Here is an 18,965-nt window from a genome sequence, read left to right as displayed (position 1 = left end):
TTCGAGTCCCAAAATATCCCGAAATTAATCTCAACAAATTCCTGAAGGACTGGGCCCAAAATGAGAAGAAGGCTTGAGTTTTTTAGCATCTTATTGTGCGTATTCCTAGGGACAAATTCCCTAGGAGGTTGTTAGTATTCTCAGGGATACCCCTGCAAAATTTCGCGGCAATCGGGCGAAAAATGTAAAGAAAGACAGGCGAAGTTTGTGCAATAATCAAAATTGGGTTGTGATAGGGTATGAATTATCAAAGCTTGGTGGTGTAGATATCACCCTCCTTTTTCTATAAAAGGCAAGATATTTTGTTTGGTAAAATGGTGATTTGCCACCTTCAGAGGGGTAATTTTAGAATTCTAATATTGCTTAAGGTGTAAGCAATCCTTAGTGACCCTTGGATCAAATCAAGGGGTGAGGATCATTTAGAGAGAGGAGAATCTTCACCCTGTTTTCTACTTCCCCTCCCCCCTTTAGGTATGCAGCAGGCATTCTGAGTCCAGTCACCATTTTTACAAATATTTCTCACTATTTTGTCCGAACTACGGATGGCTTGATCCCTAGCTGAGGGGTACGTAGGCAGCTCAGGCTTGCAGCTGGCATCCTAAGTTCAGTCACAACTTCAAAAACTTTTATAAGCTTCAAAACCTTTCAAACCTTCCAAAACTATAAAAATTCTTCAAAATAACCGTACTAACAATTTTCAAAAGATCTTCCCATAGAGTTAGGAGTCTGTCTTAGGCGTTTGGGGTGTCTTAGAATTAGGAGTCTGTCTTGTGTGTGTTGATATGCTGAGTCTTGTCGTGTGATTGTCCTCAGAGTTAGGAGGCCTCGAGTCGTGGTCGGTTAGACACTTAGTCGAGCCGATGGCTAGACTAGAATGCGCTTAGATAGCCCATGGTTTTCCTTAGGACACACAGCCTAGTCACACATAGGGTGTAGGGCCCACCTGCATTAGTTAGGGCATATAGGGAGTCCTAAAAATTACCATTCACTTGAACTTAAGTAATAGCAAGAAGCTTTAAAAACTAGTCGAGTCTAGTTGATCAAGTCTAGGATAGCAGTCCTAGAGAGTTAGGCATTGTAGTTTAGCATAGATCGCCGAGCTACGTTGACTCTGATTCTTCCCGAGGCCGGGATACGTAGTGCAGCCAGGATGGATGGCCATTTTGGTCCGAGTCAAGTATAGCATTAGAGTCTAGGATTTGTCGCATCGAGTCGTGTGTCGAGTAGTGTTGTGTTGTGTGTTTTGCTGTGTTTTCTTACTTTCATGTACAGACCCTATACCTTTAGCTTTAGCATGCATGTGTTTGCCCATCAGAATTTCGACACCCAATTAGGCATGACACTCATAACCTAGCTATTCTTAGGTGCCATGTCTTTTATTTCTTTTGTGCGTGCTTCTTATTCATCTCCGAGACATGCATGATTAGTTAGACGTTGTCTCGGGCATATTCGTTCCCATTTTGCATGATTTTCGCTCAAAACTCTTCAAAGTTAATAATAAATGGCATAAGAGACTAGGTGCTTGCACTTGGGCAAATTGGGGGCGCCTAACCCCTTCCCCATTCGTCATCAGGCATGGACCTTTTGTATCTCTGGTTATCTGTTGCGACAGAGCACAACATGGGATCCAGGGCCTACTTCCTTGGATGGCGACTCTTTCTTTGTTTAAGGTACGCCTCGAATCCAGGCTAGTCCCCGAATCGAGAGGTATCTCACTTTACATCGCCACTCATGCTGTGAGCACTACAAGAAAAGTTGTAATTACCGGCGGATATTCACCGGCGGTCCTAAACACCGCCGCTAAATATGACTATTTCCCGGCGGTTAAGATTAAACCGCCGGCATACAACGAAGGTTCCCACATAAAATGGTAAAATCTGTTGGAGGATTCCCCAGCGGTTTTGACCGCCGTGGAAAACGTGTATTACCCGGCAGTCATAAGTTAGGCTGCCGGGATAAGTTTAAAGAAGGGGAAAAAGATCGAAGTTGCGAATCTGAAGCTTTGCCCGCGGGAAACCCTATTTTCATTTTTTTTCCTTTTCGCGCGGAAACCTCTGTTTTTCCCTCTTTGAGTGGAGAAATCCGGCCGTTTTATCTTCCCCAATCTATCTAGGGTTCTCATTTTAACCTTTTCCCTTTCTCAGACCCTTTCAATTTAAACTAAATCCAGAGATTTGGGTGGAAAAAGAAGAAGAGGAGAAGGTACTTTCGTTTTACATCTACGATTTCTCTTTTCTTCCAAAACGATTCATCATTTCATCAGGGTTTCATCGGGGTTTCTCTCTTTCTATCTCTCTTCGCCGAAATCCCTGGATGTATATAGGGTTTCGATTTCATTGACTGAGCTTGGGGTTTCGATTTTGGATTTTCGTTTCCATTTGAGTTTTGGTTTGTGTTTTTTTGATGTGGTTTCAGTGTAATAGATGCTGTTTTGATATGGTTTTTGATGTGGTTTGGGTTTTTGATATGGTTCAGTGTAATAGATCTAGGGGTTCTCAGCTCTTTTATGTGAAAGATGGGGTTTGGGGTTTTGATGGGGTTTCGTTTTTCTCATATGGAAATATCTGATATTGTGATTTTAATGCTCAATGTGGTTTATTTATTAAATCATGTATTAGTATCTACCCCTGTATTAGTATCTACTTTAGTTACCTCTTATTGGATTGTCATATATCATGGGTTTGTTCACCAGGTTTAGAATTCATTAGCTCTGGCATTTGTTTTTCCTTTTCCCGTGCCTTCTGAGGTTGAATGCTTTAGCAAGGTTTTCTTTTTCTCTGCTTGCAGTTCTATGTCTATGAATGCCTAAAACAATTGGTGATACCACCAACACAATCTAGTGCTCACCCCAACTCATTACAAACGGTTTGCTTTCTGTCCTTACCGTCTTTTTTTTTCTTTGAATATTTTCCTTATTTTACTATCTATACTTTGTTTTGACTATTTAGCAGCTAAACTGTGTGAGGGTTAGGGTACTCATGAGCATGGTTTTAAATTTCAGCCGGGACCGAAACCGAAATTTATACCGAAATTTTTAGATTTACATCGAAATTACCAAAATTTCGGTTTTGGCTTAGGCCGAAACTGAAATTTCAAACCTTTCTCATGATCACTGTGATGTTGCTTATTCTGAACGTACTCTCAACTATATTTGTATATATGATGTGGCTTTTGGACAATTTTACATTAATTACATGTATTTAGCTAGCCAAGCTGTGCTGAGTTTTAGTGTTGTGTTCAGGGCTCATGAGCACTGTGATGTTGCTTATTCTGAATGTACGCTTGACTATATTTGTATATATGATGTGTCTTTTGGACAATTTTACTTCAATTAGATAGTAGGCTTTTGTTGGTTCATGCAATTTTACATAAATGACATTTCACACTTCAAATATTTCTAACTGATATAAATAATGACTGTAAGAGTAAAATAATTTTGATGAAACTAAAAAAGGCAATGGTCCATACAAGAACTTGCTGCTTGTTCTTTTCTTTAATTGACATGAATAAGCATTTCTTTTAATTGCTAAATCATTTTTCTTCTACTGTAGAGTTCCTCTTTCTGCTCAATTATTTAGTCATGTTTTAATCAGTGTGTACTGTTACTTCTAATTTTTTATTCAAGTTTATCAGTTTTGATTTCAACTGATGATGGCTGGTATAAAGTTCTCATCATCGTTGGAAATTACTTTTCTTAAAACTCAAAATATTTCATGTGCCTAGAGTCTCATGGACGTCTGTCTGCTATTTGTTTTGTTTGTTTTTGCAGCAGCAGTCAGATATCCTTGATAAGGGAAATTTTAGGCATTAATTGTGGATAATGCTTCTTACAGCATTCTAAAGAAGAAAAGGAGGCACATTCTTTGGATCGTAACTTCTAATTGTGAAAAATAGAACCATTCAAAAAAATTGTGAAAAATAGGATATCTCTTGCCAATATCTAACTTTCATTGAACCACTGAGGTGGCTGGCAGTGTCTTTTCTGTGTTGGGATGGGCTATTTTCTTCTACTCGTCACACAGGCAATGAGTTGTCAAGGTAATTACAGCAGTCTCCAAGGAAGAGACAATGGCCTGCCCGTAGTCTATGTCACAAATATCTCTCGGGAATTTCTCGGAAAGTGAAAATTTCGGGATATATTAATCTTTTTTATTTTTTTCAGATTTATATTGGGAAAAACGATAAAATAAAATTATTTAAAAATATATAAATTAAGAAAAAAATTGTGAAAATATCAAAAAAAATTTCATGTTATTATTACAGTAAATGAAAATATCGCTATATATATATATATATATATATATATATATATATATATATATATATATATATCTATTTTGACTTCTCAGGATTATTTCAGGATTTTTCTCTTTTATAAAAATATCGTAATAAAATCGCTATAGATGGCTAAAAAGTGTGATTTTTCTATTTTATTTCCATTCTTTGTCATTAGGAGTTAGGACTTCAGTAGTTTGGGTTGGGGATGCAAAAGGGCTGGAGCAGGCATAGGCTGCAAGTATTGAAGCTGGAACATGCTCTTATTTGCACTTCAGATTAGTGGTTAAGAAGGTCCGCCTTAGAAGTTTGTAGCCTAATATAAACTATCTGATGCAAACTGATTAGAGAGATAAACTTGCGATTATTATTCTTACATTGTTTGGTGCCCTTCATATGCTTATATCCATCATCTGTAGTGATTGTCAAAATTTATACCTTAATATCAAGTTCTTTGAGAAGTATGATTTACCACACTTTATTGTGAATGATGTGAACTGTTCTCCTTGCAGCTAATGTGTGGGGGCCTTGCTGGATCTACTGCAGCACTTTTTACAACCCCATTTGATGTGGTGAAGACAAGATTACAGACACAGGTGTGCGTGTATATGCATTTTGGTTGATTTCATAAAGGCACATTGCATGTCTTTTAATGCAATTTTTTTTTGCTTGTATAAAAACTTAACCCAAGAGTAAATGAATCTTTCTTTTTAAACAATAATGGGATGCGTTAACTTCTTTAGTAATAATATGGACAGGATGCCTCTATGCTCCCCACTGTTTATTTTCTGAAATGGCTTTATGCTGAGACATTATTATGTTGTTCTTCTTAGAATCAGGGTTCTGGAAAGGGATTTGGGTGGATTTTCTTAAGTTAAGTTGTTCTTCTTAGAGAGGAAAGCTAGGTGTTATGGGAAACCATCCCTTCAAGGATGGCCCATGGAGTGAAACACATGGGCTTTCACTGGCCAATTAATCATCAAACCATTAACATTTGTCTTCTCAACTTACCCGTTCATCATTTTGGATATGGATGGTGAAACCGCATTGATTCATGCCCTATTTTTCTATCTTTAAGGACAAGATCATTGTTTTAATGTTCTAGGAATTCGTGTTCGCAGAGAACTTGGGATTTAGACCTCCAACTTTGAATATTTTTCCTTCTCAAACTGGGATTCTTTATTTTTCTATGTAATATTGCCTTATTTGTCTTCTTCTTTTTATTTATTCACACATAATTTTTTTCAGGAGTTTGTTGTAGAGCTTGCGTGCCATGACTGAAATGAATGGGATGCAATGTTCTACAAGGTAGATGCGGATTGGACCGGCTACTACCAAGAAGAATGTCGGTACTCAAGAACTACAATATCCTGCAAAAGGTGTGGATAGTCACGTGCAATATTTTAGTTAGTTTGATTGTGGTTATGATCATATTTTTTTAATGGGATAATAATTAGAGAATGTTGCAGGGAAAGTTTGCCATTTAGTTGTTTATTGATGCTAAATAGACAAAAATAACAACAACAATATCTTGCATGACATAAAAGACAAAAATAACCCTCCTACGTACACTAACACACGTTTTGTAACTTAGGAAAAATACTCTCCCCCACACGAAAGATTGCCCATACTCTTTGGCCGGAACCCGCTCTACGTCAGTCTCCCCTCCTTAGAAAAGAGCTTCTCCTCAAGTTGAATATGGTCGGCCTTTGTAAATTCCATCGCCTCCTCATTATCCTATGTGATGTGCTCCTCTGTATCGGCTGGCCCCCTCCATTGCATGAAGATCACAGGATGAGTCTCACCATTTGATTTGTGGTATGTACATTGATTTTTAAGCAAAATCAAACTTTACCAAATTGGGCTGGCCCAGCCGATCAACCCGAAATGCTTTCTACACCCAAATCCAATTGGGCAAAGTCTGCGAAACCCGAACCCACCCGACCCGACCCTGATCCACTTATATTCTCCTCCATAGTCCATACTATATAAAATAGGTATCATTTCATGGCCCCATCAAAAACTACCTCCCTTTCTCCCGTCAGCTTTCTTTATTTTTCTTGGGCAAGAAGATTATTGAGACCCTACAAGATCCATTCATCATATGCAATCATTCACAACTAATTTCTCTACCTTTTCCTTGTTATACATTTGGAATGTAAGAAAGGAGGTAAAACGGTTTCCTTATTTTCTTTACAAGCTGGTAGGTTACAGTATTACACCACCACCTTTGAAATTGTAAGCCTTCTACGCAAGCTTTCTCTCTAATTATTTGGTAAGAGTTCAATAGCTACAGCAACAAAGGAAAGGAAGGAAAAAACATGCCTTGGAATGAAATCGAAGTGATCTTTTTAAACCTACTTTTCCACCATGTCTAACAGACATATTCAATCGTCAATTACAAGATACGGATAAAATTGAATAAAGTAACAGATGACTTGATCTTCATGAACAAATCAGGACACTCAATTTGCTGTATTTGTATTTCTAAAGGGAATTCAATTGCTGAATTTCATTTGATTGATTTTTTTTTGAATGGTGAATTTCATTTGCTAATGCCCAAATAAATAGCAAAAGAAAAAAGAAAAAAGTTAAATATGGATTTTTGTAAAATTCTTTTTCGTAGTTAAATATTGATTTTTTGTGAAATTCTTTTTTTATAGTGTATTGTTAGACATTAACAGCTCTACAAAACCTCCTAATGAAACGATTAGATTCATTGCAATTTGTTTCTTTTCAAGCATACATGTCATATGAGAATTTATTATTTCTCAATGCATAGGCATTGCTTTACTGTTTTTGTTCTCTGCATATCCATCTGGAAGGAAGAATTTGATATGCTCTAATTGCGTTACTGTTTTTTCCTCTCTTCATCTAACGGGAAGGAAGAATTTGATATGTTCTATCTTCACAGTTTGTCAAAAGCTTTAGTTTGTGCTTGCTACTGAATCTTATGGTCTGTTGGCATATCCATTTCTAACTATGATTAATATTTTCAAAAAAAAATGTCTTACTATGATTAATCACCCCAAGGCTAACTGTGCACATGAACTGAGCAAATCTGCTATCAGTGGAATTTAGTTTGGGTCATCCATGCCCCATTATTTTTGTGAAGTGCTCTGCTATTCCATTCCGTTTGAGCCAAAGTTTGAACTAATTAGAACTGTGTTGGTATCATTCAATAAATATAACATGTATATGAACTGAAATGATAAGGGAAACGAATACACTCAATAATTTGCATGGGGGTCAATCTTCATATACAAAAAAAATAAAGACCCATATGTGTTTGCCTAATTAAATTTATCTCACCATTACTGTGACAGATGACTTGCAAGGACCTGAGAAGGTGATTGGCTTAAGAAGGTAGTTTTTATTCTTAGATATCACAAGAACGGATGGAGCAAATGAACAAGCTTTCTCCCAAGCCTTCTCAAATGCATGACAGTTACACCATATACAAAGTGAGACTTTTCAAAACCACACAAGAACAAATAGACCCATTCGCAAATAAAAAGTAAGACATCATCAAAACCCAATGAGGATTCAATCATGGGCCATGCCCCAAAAATGTGGGCCATAGGATGATCCTAAGCACATCGATTTGCGGAGTTACGATAACAGTTCAAAAAAAAAGGGTTACAAATTGAAGGATTTATGATCATTTCCTAGGCCACATTTTTTTGGGCGCGACCTACAACCAGGGGCACGACCTACAACAGGGTGCAGCTGCCCCTGTTGAGTTATGTGTTGCATCACAATGGAATTGTTATTTCATTAACTTGGTGGAGTTAGTACAAAAATCCATTACATTTTGCGTTGAATTTTTTTGCATTTGATGATTGTTGTTTCATCAACGAATGGTATAAAACTCTCATTTGATGGCTATTTATGCCAATGTGACCAAATTTTTTTCCTTGCAAATGTAATCTGATGGTAGATTTTCTGAGAAGGTTTTTGGAGCAATCTTTGTAACTACTCATTATTTATCTATTTATGTAATGATATTGTCCACTATACATAGTGTATTCTTAATTACTTCATACTTGTGTATCTCATTTCAGGTTTATTTTCCGGCTGTCCATATGAAAAGGAAGCTAAAGAATGGTTCATATTCAGTAAAACCTAAGCCCCTCTTTCCTGGCTGCGTCTTCTTATTGTGTGTATTAAACAAGGAGATACATGACTTCATCAGATAGTGTAATGGAATAGGGGACTTTCTTCGATGTAGAGTACGTTGGAAGTACGTAAGATACTAATATATTAAACTTTTAAGAATTATTTGGTGTAAATATAATGCAGATGGCAATCCAACATCCATTTGGTGTTTTCTCCTATTGAGTTTTTAAATTTGGTATTTGATTCCTCCTTCGCTTGCTTTTGGTATTTATTATTGAATGTCTTTTTATTGTACCTATTTGTATCATCCTTTATCATTGTGATTGAATTGTTTTTGAGGATATGATTTCTGAATGGTTATGGATGGAAGGTGGGGTGCTTTTCACGCTCATAGTACTTGTGGGACGCAGGGTTACATGGAGGGATGAACATAAGAAAGATAAGTGATGTTATTGGATGTGTAGTTCTACTTGTCTTTGATGTGGATAATGTGTTAAACGATAATTTGTTATCAGGTATATGTACCCATGAAGGGAATGAAGAATAATAACCCTCTTTCATTTTTAATTTTTTTTTTTAAAAAAAACACATTTACCGGCGGTCCTGAACGCCGGTATATCCTGATTTAAACCGCCGCCAAAACAATTACATACGCACCGGATAAAACTATTACCGGCGTTTATTAACCGCCGGCACTTAGTTTGCTTTTTCTCCGGCGTTTTCTAACCGCCGGCATTATTTTTCGTAAAAAACTTTTCTCTGAACTTGGCCGGCGGTTTTAACCGTCGGCAATATATGTTATTCCCTGACGGTTTGATAAAACCGCCGGCAACATCTTTCCCCACAATATGTTCGTCGGCGGTTGTATGACCGCCGGATATCCGCCGGCAAATTGATCACCGGCGGATAGGCCATCTTTTAGCGGCGTTCTAGAACGCCGGGGAAAACCTTTTTTCTTGTAGTGGAGGGGCACTCTTTCGAAAGTTCCTTGGTGGAGCTCTCCTTCACATGGATGATCTAGAGACTTTCTGGGGGGCCCGTCCCCCCGCCTCGCTCGGATCGGGGTCCACAGCTACTGTAGTGTTCGTGTGGTTCAAATCTCTGAGATCATGCAGTTCTTGGAGATCGACGATGCGTCGGGCTATTGTATCCTGGGGGTGATTGCGGCCAGTAATCTGCTGCATCGAAATTAGTTTCCACATAGGCGCAAATTCACCTTAAAGGGAGTGACAAAGTTTGTACCTCATCTCGCCGCATCGGAAAAGGTTTCACTAACATCATTTGTTTGATTGTTTCTGTTTCTCAATCAAAGTCTAGTAAGCCGTATTATTCCCTAAATTCTCAACAGATCATTTGTGCCAACTCAATTACAATACAGATATAACATGAAGCTAGAAACCATAAGAACTGAAATGGATTCATCGTATTTAAGGAAATATTAAAACTTTATTAAGACTTCTATGAGCCAATTCAAGTACAAGCATTACATATACTAGATATACTATTTGAAGCCAGCAACATAAGAGCAAGAAAGGGGTCAACTCATCCGTCCAAGCTCAAGAACTATTCTTGTTCAGAGAACTGAGCATAGAGCTCTGGTTTTGATAATCGTGGTGTGGGGATGAGAATGACTGGGTTTCGTTTCCTTAAAATCTGTCCGAATTGGTCATCAAGATCAAGCTTCGCCCCCTTTGGTAATTGCCAGTTGAACGAATGCAAAAGTGAACCCAATACAAATCCTAGTGATTTTTCTGCCAGGGAAACACCTGGACAAATCCTCCTCCCGGACCCAAATGGAATATAACGAAAATCATTTCCCTTATAATCCCATTTCCCAGTATTCAAGAACCTTTCCGGAATGAAGTCATTGGCGTTTTCCCAAACAGAAGGGTCCCTTTGTATTGCCCAAGAGTTCACATAAATGCCAGAATTCTTAGGGACAGTGTAGCCATTGACCACGCAAGTCTCACTCGGAGTGTGAGGGATCAAGAAGGGATTGGGAGGGTGCAAACGAAGCACTTCTTTCACTACTGCGTCTAAATATGGTAATTTGGGTACGTGGTAATCTTCTAAAATGGAGTCCCTACCAACTAGTGCATCTAATTCATCTCAAGCTTTCTTCAATGTTTCTGGTTTTAGTAGCATCTCGGCCATGGCCCACTCTAATGTTGTCGAGCTTGTGTCCGTCCCAGCAGCCACCATGTCCTAGCACAAGTAGAACAAGTGTCAGTATACCTAAAGGTAATGATTTATACGAGCAATGATAGAATGAAGGGCGCCCTTGCAAAAAACACCTTCTAGGGCACCCTGAATAGTTGATTTTCTGCAAAGTGCATTTATGGTGGCACTGAAAAAGTGAATGGGGCCTTAAAAAGTGGAAACCGTGTTGACTTTGCAGAAATCAACCAATAGGGGTACCCTTGAAGGTGGCTTTTGCAAGAGTTCCTCGATTTATACAGTTGCAACTGGCCAGGTTGGTTAAACAAAAAATAGTCAACAAAATGAAAACACACAAAAATGTGTTATAAAATTTGTCAACCCGTTTTTCCAAATCTGGTCAGGTTGGATCAGGTTAGAACCATTGAATTCGGTCAGTCCGAGCCAAAAACAGAAAAAATTACAATAAAAAAAGGCCATACCCCAAAGATTTTGAAATAACAATAAAATCAGGGGGATGGGTTGCAATTGGGTCGGGTCGGGTTGCTCAAGGCCTCAACCCTGAACTGGCCAAATTAAATTAGGATGGCTTTTTCTAACCCTACCCAGCCCAGCTCAATGCATGCAGAAAATCTGGTTGAGCCCAGCCCAAGTTGCACCCTAATGAAAATATTATTTCCCAATCCTTAATTATATTGTATATCTAGCTATTTTGTTAGAAAATTACTAGCAAGAGGGCCTTGACTTGAGTCATGGTCAAGGGCATTTTGGGATCGGCTTGCTCTTCAATCTTCAAAAGTATATCAAGAAAATCCAAGCTATCTTTCTTGTTGCTCTTCACTCCCTGACGTTGTTCTAAGATTGAATCAAAAATCTTATCAAACCATGACATAAGACTCTTCATTTTACGACGCACTCCTTGTAAATCAAACCGGGCTACTACCGGAAACAAATCAGAAATATTAGGTTGTCCCAATAAGTGAACAATTTCTCCCATCACTTGTCGAAACTCGGCCGCAACCCTAGCATCAATCCCACCTTTCACAGTTTCACCCCACAACATGCTAGTCATAGAGTTGAAAATTGTTTCAGTTATTTCCTCTGTGATATTAACCGGAGTTCCAACTTTCGTGTACAAATTTCTCAACGTCTGATAAAGTTGCCTTTGCCTGATGCCTCGCCCGGCTTCGATGCTCCCATTGTTCAGAACCTCTTGGACGCAGACCTGTTCAAGTATAAATGATTAAATCAAAACCTAATAATTCCTTGGTATTAAAAATCCACATGTAGGCCAACCCGAAAAAGAGAGAGGCCACACATGGGAGTGTGGAAGTATAAATGATTAAATAACAAGGGAAGTTATATGGTGGGCGGCCGTGCGTGCACGAGCAGCTCAATAAACGGTGTGGTCCACATTATTTGGGTGATCTAAACTGTTCATTTGTTGGGCCATAACGTAGATAGGGCGTGCCCAGAAAATCTTCTCCATATGATGATCCTAACCCGTTTGTTCTGAGGATTAGGATCATCCTGTGGAGAAGATTTTCTGGGCACGCCCTATCTATGTCAGGCCCAACAAATGAACGGTTTGGATCAACCTAAAATTATGTGGGCCCCAGTGTTTTTTGGGGCTGCAAGTGCATGCATGGCCGTCAAGGATATAATTTCTCAAATAACACAACTATTAAAGCTTAAGCTTTTGGAGTAATTGGTTGTTTCACAATACCTTACGAAGCATCCGCCAAACTGCACCGCGACTCCATACGATATCGGACCCTTCATACGTCATTGATATTCCTCCGGCCACATCGTCGTGGTTAGAAAATATGATGTCTTGGTCTTTAAGGATTTCCTTAGCCATGGCCGGGGAATTCAATATAACAATGACTTTGTTGCCGAGCTTCACCTTACAAATTTGGCCGTAGATCGAAGATAATTTGGCAAAATAACGGTGGAGATCGGGTTCCATAAACGGAAGGTTTCCGATCAGAGGTAAGCCTCTAGGGCCAGGTGGGAGTGGCAATGTTCCCTTTCGCGATTTTCTGAGCACCCAAAAGAACCAAGAAAACGTGAAGATTGCAATGGAGATTAAAACTAGTGTTTCTTTGCCAAGTCCAAACCATGACCCAACTTGAGAAGGACTTGATTCAGTGGAGCGGCTTTGAAGAGTGGTAGTAGCCATGGTGAAGAAATACAAAGGGATGCTTTGCCTTTGTATTTTGTTTGAAGGCTAACTTGTTTTCAACATTCACACAAAGTAGGGTATTTATGCACATAAAGTGGAAATTGCATCTTATTAAAAAAAAATGGCTCGAACTGCTATGTTCTTTTTTTATTAACTGATTGAGAACATGTGTATAGTTTTTCAACCACATGATTTAGTATCGTCCATGGTATTTTAATATCAAAGTAGTCTTCACTAATGCTTTGCATACTTTATTTTATTTTATTTTCCATTGAAAAGATGTTGCGCTTAGAAGATCCATCGTTAAATTGTTGGGATTTTCTTTTCCAATTTTAATAAAATTGGCGGCAACATCATATCTACTTCACATAAGGGGATTCACGTGAACTAAAACTACTATATTCTGTCAAAATAAAGCGAAGCATGCAAACAAGTTATCTAATTGTTAATCTTCTAACGTGGTTTCGCTCAGTTTCCAAAATATCAGTTGTCTTTATAATACAAAGAAACCATGGTGACCGTTCGATCTTACATGTGGATCCCAATGCTTCACTATGGCAAGACCTCAATGTCAGCACGTCTGACTTTTGTTAATCTGAAGCGTCCATTTGATAGGCTTTTCTTTAGATCTCTTATAGTCAAAAAATTATGTGTGTTATTGGAGGATTTGCATGATTTCTAGGAAATATGAAGGCATATATAAAAGGAACGTTAACGGATCGAATTAATCAAAGGTGGTATTGGTCAAAGATGTAACTGTGTATTAAAGATTACAAGTTGGATTAATCAATGGGAGTGAATTTTGATGTGCAGGGCATCCATTGCAAGATCTAATAAATGGATGGTTTGAATTGTACTTTAAAAATAAAGTATGTGCACCCATCCGGTAAGACTTGGTTCCCGGCCACTTCAATCTTTCTTTGACATTTTTCTAATTTGTTTTTATGGATCTGCTACGGACCATCACAGGGGGCATTTTACGGGCCGCGATGTGGCTGCTCTCTCATGCAACAGCTTGCCTATGGAATGCCTTCTACGATGGTCCCTAGCAACACTTAGAATTCTCCAGATGCTCTCAATTGCCAATCAGCATCCAGCTAGCTAAGTGTAGATCACCAACATCAATCAAAAAAGAAAAATGTTTTTTGTAGGGAAATGAACCCCCCCGAAACGGGTAATATCCCCTCGCTTTTAACGGTTTCTGTGAGAATGGTTCACTGCTTGAGGATAAATTCACCTCTCCTTTAACGTTTTTCTTTGCCTTTAAAACTTAACGAAAAACGTCGAGGGGGGGATTTTATCCGTCAGAGGGGGGAAATATCATTCCCCTTTTTGTGAGTGTTGTCTATTTTGAGGGCTCCTAGCAAAACGGGATTTCGTTTGAAGACAAAAAAGGACATTGTCCTCTTAGGTGACAGAAGCACAAGAAGATTTTAGCATATTGGTTAATAGGTAACATTTGGTATCAAAGCAGCCAACATGTCACGTGTTCAAGTCACAAAAGGCAACATAAGGACAACATCATATCTACTTCACATAAGGGGATTCACGTGAACTAAAACTACTATATTCTGTCAAAATAAAGCTAAGCATGCAAACAAGTTATCTAATTGTTAATCTTCTAACGTGGTTTTGCTCAGTTTCCAAAATATCAGTTGTCTTTATAATACAAAGAAACCATGGTGACCGTTCGATCTTACCATGCTTTTACATAAGACTTGGTTCCCAGCCACTTCAATCTTTCTTTGACATTTTTCTAATTTGTTTTTATGGATGTGCTACGGACCATCACAGGGGGCATTTTACGGGCCGCGATGTGGCTGCTCTCTCATGCAACAGCTTGCCTATGGAATGCCTTCTGTGATGGTCCCTAGCAACACTTAGAATTCTTGCTCTCAATTGCCAATCAGCATCCAGCTAGCTAAGTGTAGATCACCAACATCAATCAAAAAAGAAAAATGTTTTTTGTAGGGAAATGACCCCCCCCCCCGAAACGGGTAATATCCCCTCGCTTTTAACGGTTTATGTGAGAATGGTTCACTGGTTGAGGATAAATGAGTTTCCCTCTCTGAATTGCAAAGTTTGCAAGGGCATCTGCAACTGAGTTTCCCTCTCTGAATTGGTGATTGCAAGTGGGAGACAAAATGCAAAGGAGTGGTTGAATCTCTTTCCAGAGATATTGGATTGCCCAAGGGATTTGCCCTTTCCCGTCAATGAGATCGATTAGAACTTTGCTATCTGATTCCACGATCATCTTGCTCATATTATAGGCCTTGCAACAGCGGAGCCCGTCCAAGAGCGCACGAGTTTCCTCAACCATGTTAGTGCCTTTCTCGTAGTAAAGAGAGAAAGCTAAGATAACCGTTGATTTTTCATTTCGAATAACTCCTCCTCCACATGCTTCTCCAGGGTTCCCCTTCGAAGCTCCATCTATGTTGAGCTTAAGAGTTCCTTTAAGGGGGTCTCTTCCATAGAATCGAGCAATCCTTTTGAATCATTGGACGGCAAGGAGAAATGCCAAGCTGGGACAGAGAAAGAACCTCTAACAAGTCTGGTTCCTTGAGAGGAGAATGGCTACAATCCAGGTTTATGATACCCTCTGAAATGGTGCTGATGATTCTATTGGTGGGATTAGATTTTCGTTCCATTCATCTGCTACACCGCTCTTTCCAAATTTCCCAAGCTATGATGGGCGCTGTGATGCTGAATAGATAGGGTGCTTGAGTTTTTCCCACACCCCAAGGAAGTAAAAGGGGTGAATATATCATTCCCACACCCCACCACACCCTCCACTCGCCATGCAGCCAACAACCACACCCAAAACAAACAAAAAAACGTGACATATTCGCCTCAAGTTGCTTACCAAGAATATATCATTTCCCATCAAAAGCTAATTCAAAATCTTCATATAATATCACAAGCATGGACGGATTCAGGGGGGGCAAGTTGCCCCCCTAAAAAATTTCATATACATTTAAATTCCAAAAATAGCCTCTTGCCCCCTTTTATTTCTTGGTTTTTATGAATGGTGCAATTGCCCTTTCTAACTTTTGCATAGCGTATCTTTCTGTTTACTAAAATAGCACCCTTTTTTTTTGCCATGATATACTTGCCCACTTTTTACACAGGACAACCCACTATAGTGTGTAAGAGTAGCCAAAAATTCACTTGAGGGGCTGTCCTAAGTGAAAAATGTGGGCAATCCCTTTTTGCGCAAAACTATTACTCTACAAAAGTTAAATCGTATCCTACTTTATTGTAGAATTGACTTTCTTGTAAGCATTTTTTTCTTTGAAATAATGGTTGTCTCTTAGGGGTTGTTTGGAAGAAGAGAAATTTTTTGCCATGGAAAATTTATTTTCAAGTATTTGGTTAACTCAGTTTTCTTGGTTTTTTTTCCAATATCATAGTGCCTTTGAGGCTTTTATGAAGATTTATTAATTATTGAGAAAAGTGTTCCTGCGCAGGGAGCTCCCTGCTCACAAGTGGCTTAAAAAGCCACCAATTGGTCGCTTTTTGGGGACCCCACAGAGGTGGACCCGCCATACGAACCAATCGGTGGCTTTTCAAGTCACACGTGCGAAGAAACACTTTCATCTTAATTATTATATGACAATATTTGTTCGCCCCCTCTTTTGCAAATTCCTGGCTCCGTCCCTCATCACAAGCATGGTCTACTTATCCTCCCAAGTGCCCAACCCTTTCAAGATCCTATTCCCACAATAGTCAAACAAATATTTAAATAATAACATGTACACTATAAAAGTGGTAACCCCTCCCGCCTAATACAACATGCTCTCCTAGCTCCCACTAATGGATGTAAATATGTAATTATGGCCTACAAATCTTTAGCAAAGGCCAAAGTTGATCCACCCAAAATAAAGACATGAGGTGGTGGGTATTATTGGGCTTTTGCATCATGCCCTTTTCACGATTCTCCTCTCTCTAGGTTTCTTCCCTTGCCTCTTTCTAAGGGTAAGTCATAACTTTGTACAACATAAGTAGGACCCAGTGAACTTCGATGGATGGTCTGATTCGAAATAAATTGTGACCGAGACTTAGAAATTAAGTAGTATATGAAATGCACCCTGAAAAGGATCCGAGTGATATGGCCAGTGAAGAGTTTTAGAGAATTTCTATTATTCTTGAATTTCTTGGATGCTTTACAATAATCTCAAGGTGTGCTTATATAGAGCACTTACATGATAAACATAGAATGGAATTAAGATAATTATAGAAGGAAATAATCCTAATCAAATCTACTTTCCTAATCTCTCTTGCTTGCCTCTTCTAATCCACTTGGCTAATTTATCTAGTTGCTTCATTTAGCCAACTTACCCAATCTACCTCTAAGATGATCCAACGGTGAGATCTTTACCCAATCCAACCGTTGGATCTCACACACATATTCTAACAGCCAGGACATAGGTGGATCCCATCGGAAGTGAATTAGTTGACACCCATGGCCTTAGCTTGCACAATGGCTAGTGAAGTTTAGTCTCCTAAATATGTGGGCGTAAAGTTCTGCGCCACAACAATACAATAAAGGAGAAGCTAAAATTCGGTGTTTCCTCGGAGATTTCAAAGCAAATACTCTATAGCCTTTTATTAAAAAGGTGTCTGAAGTCTGAACTGATGTTTTCTATATAAGAATGATGATGCAAACCGTAATAAAAATGATGATGCTAGCCGTTCAATCCGATCTTACATGTTGATTGTGAACTATTTTCTTCCCTATTTATCCATCCATTTCTAGGATATTGAACGTTCGGGCCCAGTAGAATGGATTCAAATTAGCCGTTCTAAGCTAAACGAAGGGAATGTTTGATGGCTCAGTTTCACAGTCTGCTTGATTGCCACAAATGTTGGTTCTCCCACCAGTTTCAGTTGGGGATGTACTTTTACACTAGTGTTTCGCGCCCACACCCATGAGACCTTGTTATTTGGCCCACAAATACCACTGGAAGATCCGTCCTGATCATCCATTGGTCCTCATCACCACGAAAGTGTATCCCTCAACAATTGGAAGTCCATCATGTTGAGTTAGATGTCTTGAATTCAAACCCAATTGGAATCCGAAATATTGTGTGTGACCCGGAAAAGATCTGTTTATTCGGCAATGTGTGGGCTTTGCGGCATAGCCCCAGGCCGCTTGGCCCGGCCTGTTCTTTCGGCCCAATAAGACTAATTTACGGCCCGCTTTATATAAAGGGGCTTTTAGGGTTTATTTGATGGCAAGTCTTGAAAAGAGGGTTGAGAGCTCGAAAGAAGGGGAAAAGGGTGTGCTAGGGTTTCTAGTGGATTTGGTGAGAGAGACTGATATTCTCTTGTAATCTCTTGATGTTCTAATGGATTTTTCTCGACGCCTCTGTTGTGGACTAGGCTTTGCCAAACCACGTAAATCTTTGTGTTTTTTGTATGTTTGCTTGTGTTTGTTGTTTCGTTTTGCTTTGCCATTGAAATTACAGATTGCGTAACAGGGGTTTTTCACCATAGATCATTTGGGAGAAGAAAGCAAAATGTCCCCTCCCTAAAAAGTGCCTATCCCCAAGCAATGCAATTCAGCTGAACTTTGATGATTGTTACAAAGAAAACACAGGCCTGCCGGTATTGGGGCCGAGTATCTTTAGGTACCACGGAAGGTAGAATTATAGTGTTATTCCCGGCCTAGTGAAGAAAAATATTCAAACGAGGCTAAAACAAGAATACTATTGATTGGTCTTCATAAGATTTTATACAGTGCTAAGGAAGGTGGTACCGCCCTTGATACTTGATCCAACAGCGGCCCACTTTTTAAGAGGTTGTTAGAGGATCAAATATCAAGGGCGGTACTTCTAACTTACCGCCTGCACGAGACTTCACACTCGGGCACCATATAATTTCTTTGGTCTTACACACCATATGGAGTTGTTTATTCTTGCACTACCTCTATAGGACATATCATTGTATCATTCCAATAATAAATTTTAAAAACATAATATAGCTTAAATCTTCCATTCATAGAGCTTGAGGAACATTGGGATGATGTGTCTTTTAAGACACAAGCCATTTTCTTTATCAATTCAAAGTTTTAACTCACTCCTAAACTAAAAAGTAAAATAAAATAAATTATATTGCTTTTGAAATAGTTTCGATTGAAAATTTGAACTCACTCCTAAATCAAAAAGAAAGTTACACATTGCTTTTGAATAGAATCCCTTCAATGGAATATAATTTTATAATTTCTTGA

At 38.8% G+C, this 18,965-nt stretch overlaps 1 protein-coding gene and 1 long non-coding RNA gene across 3 annotated transcripts; one reads left to right on the top strand and one right to left on the bottom strand.

Moving 5' to 3' along the window:
* Window positions 1-2,785: 2,785 nt before the first annotated feature.
* On the top strand, window positions 2,786-8,612 carry LOC143885853 (uncharacterized). Of its 2 annotated transcripts, none has more exons than XR_013253654.1 (5): window positions 2,786-2,865; window positions 4,788-4,871; window positions 5,524-5,654; window positions 7,602-7,792; window positions 8,340-8,612. It is a non-coding gene; the product is annotated as an uncharacterized LOC143885853 (long non-coding RNA). The 2 variants fall into 2 exon arrangements; XR_013253655.1 differs by lacking the exon at window positions 2,786-2,865 and adding an exon at window positions 3,790-4,038.
* A 1,208-nt stretch (window positions 8,613-9,820) lies between these two features.
* On the bottom strand, window positions 9,821-12,700 carry LOC143885846 (costunolide synthase-like). Its single transcript, XM_077389900.1, has 3 exons — window positions 12,278-12,700; window positions 11,279-11,776; window positions 9,821-10,599 (listed from the first exon to the last, which is right to left on the bottom strand). Exons 1-3 carry the CDS (start codon window positions 12,518-12,520, stop codon window positions 10,504-10,506), a joined length of 837 nt encoding a protein of 278 aa, XP_077246015.1. The 5' UTR covers window positions 12,521-12,700; the 3' UTR covers window positions 9,821-10,503.
* Between the last annotated feature and the right edge of the window lie 6,265 nt (window positions 12,701-18,965).

The sequence above is a fragment of the Tasmannia lanceolata genome, unplaced genomic scaffold (assembly GCF_043159265.1).
Source record: "Tasmannia lanceolata isolate RefF3 unplaced genomic scaffold, GAP_Taslan_0.1 ptg000002l, whole genome shotgun sequence".
Taxonomy (NCBI): domain Eukaryota; kingdom Viridiplantae; phylum Streptophyta; class Magnoliopsida; order Canellales; family Winteraceae; genus Tasmannia; species Tasmannia lanceolata.
Note: the sequence above shows the minus strand (reverse complement) of the source record. Positions and strands in the feature narration are given on the sequence as shown.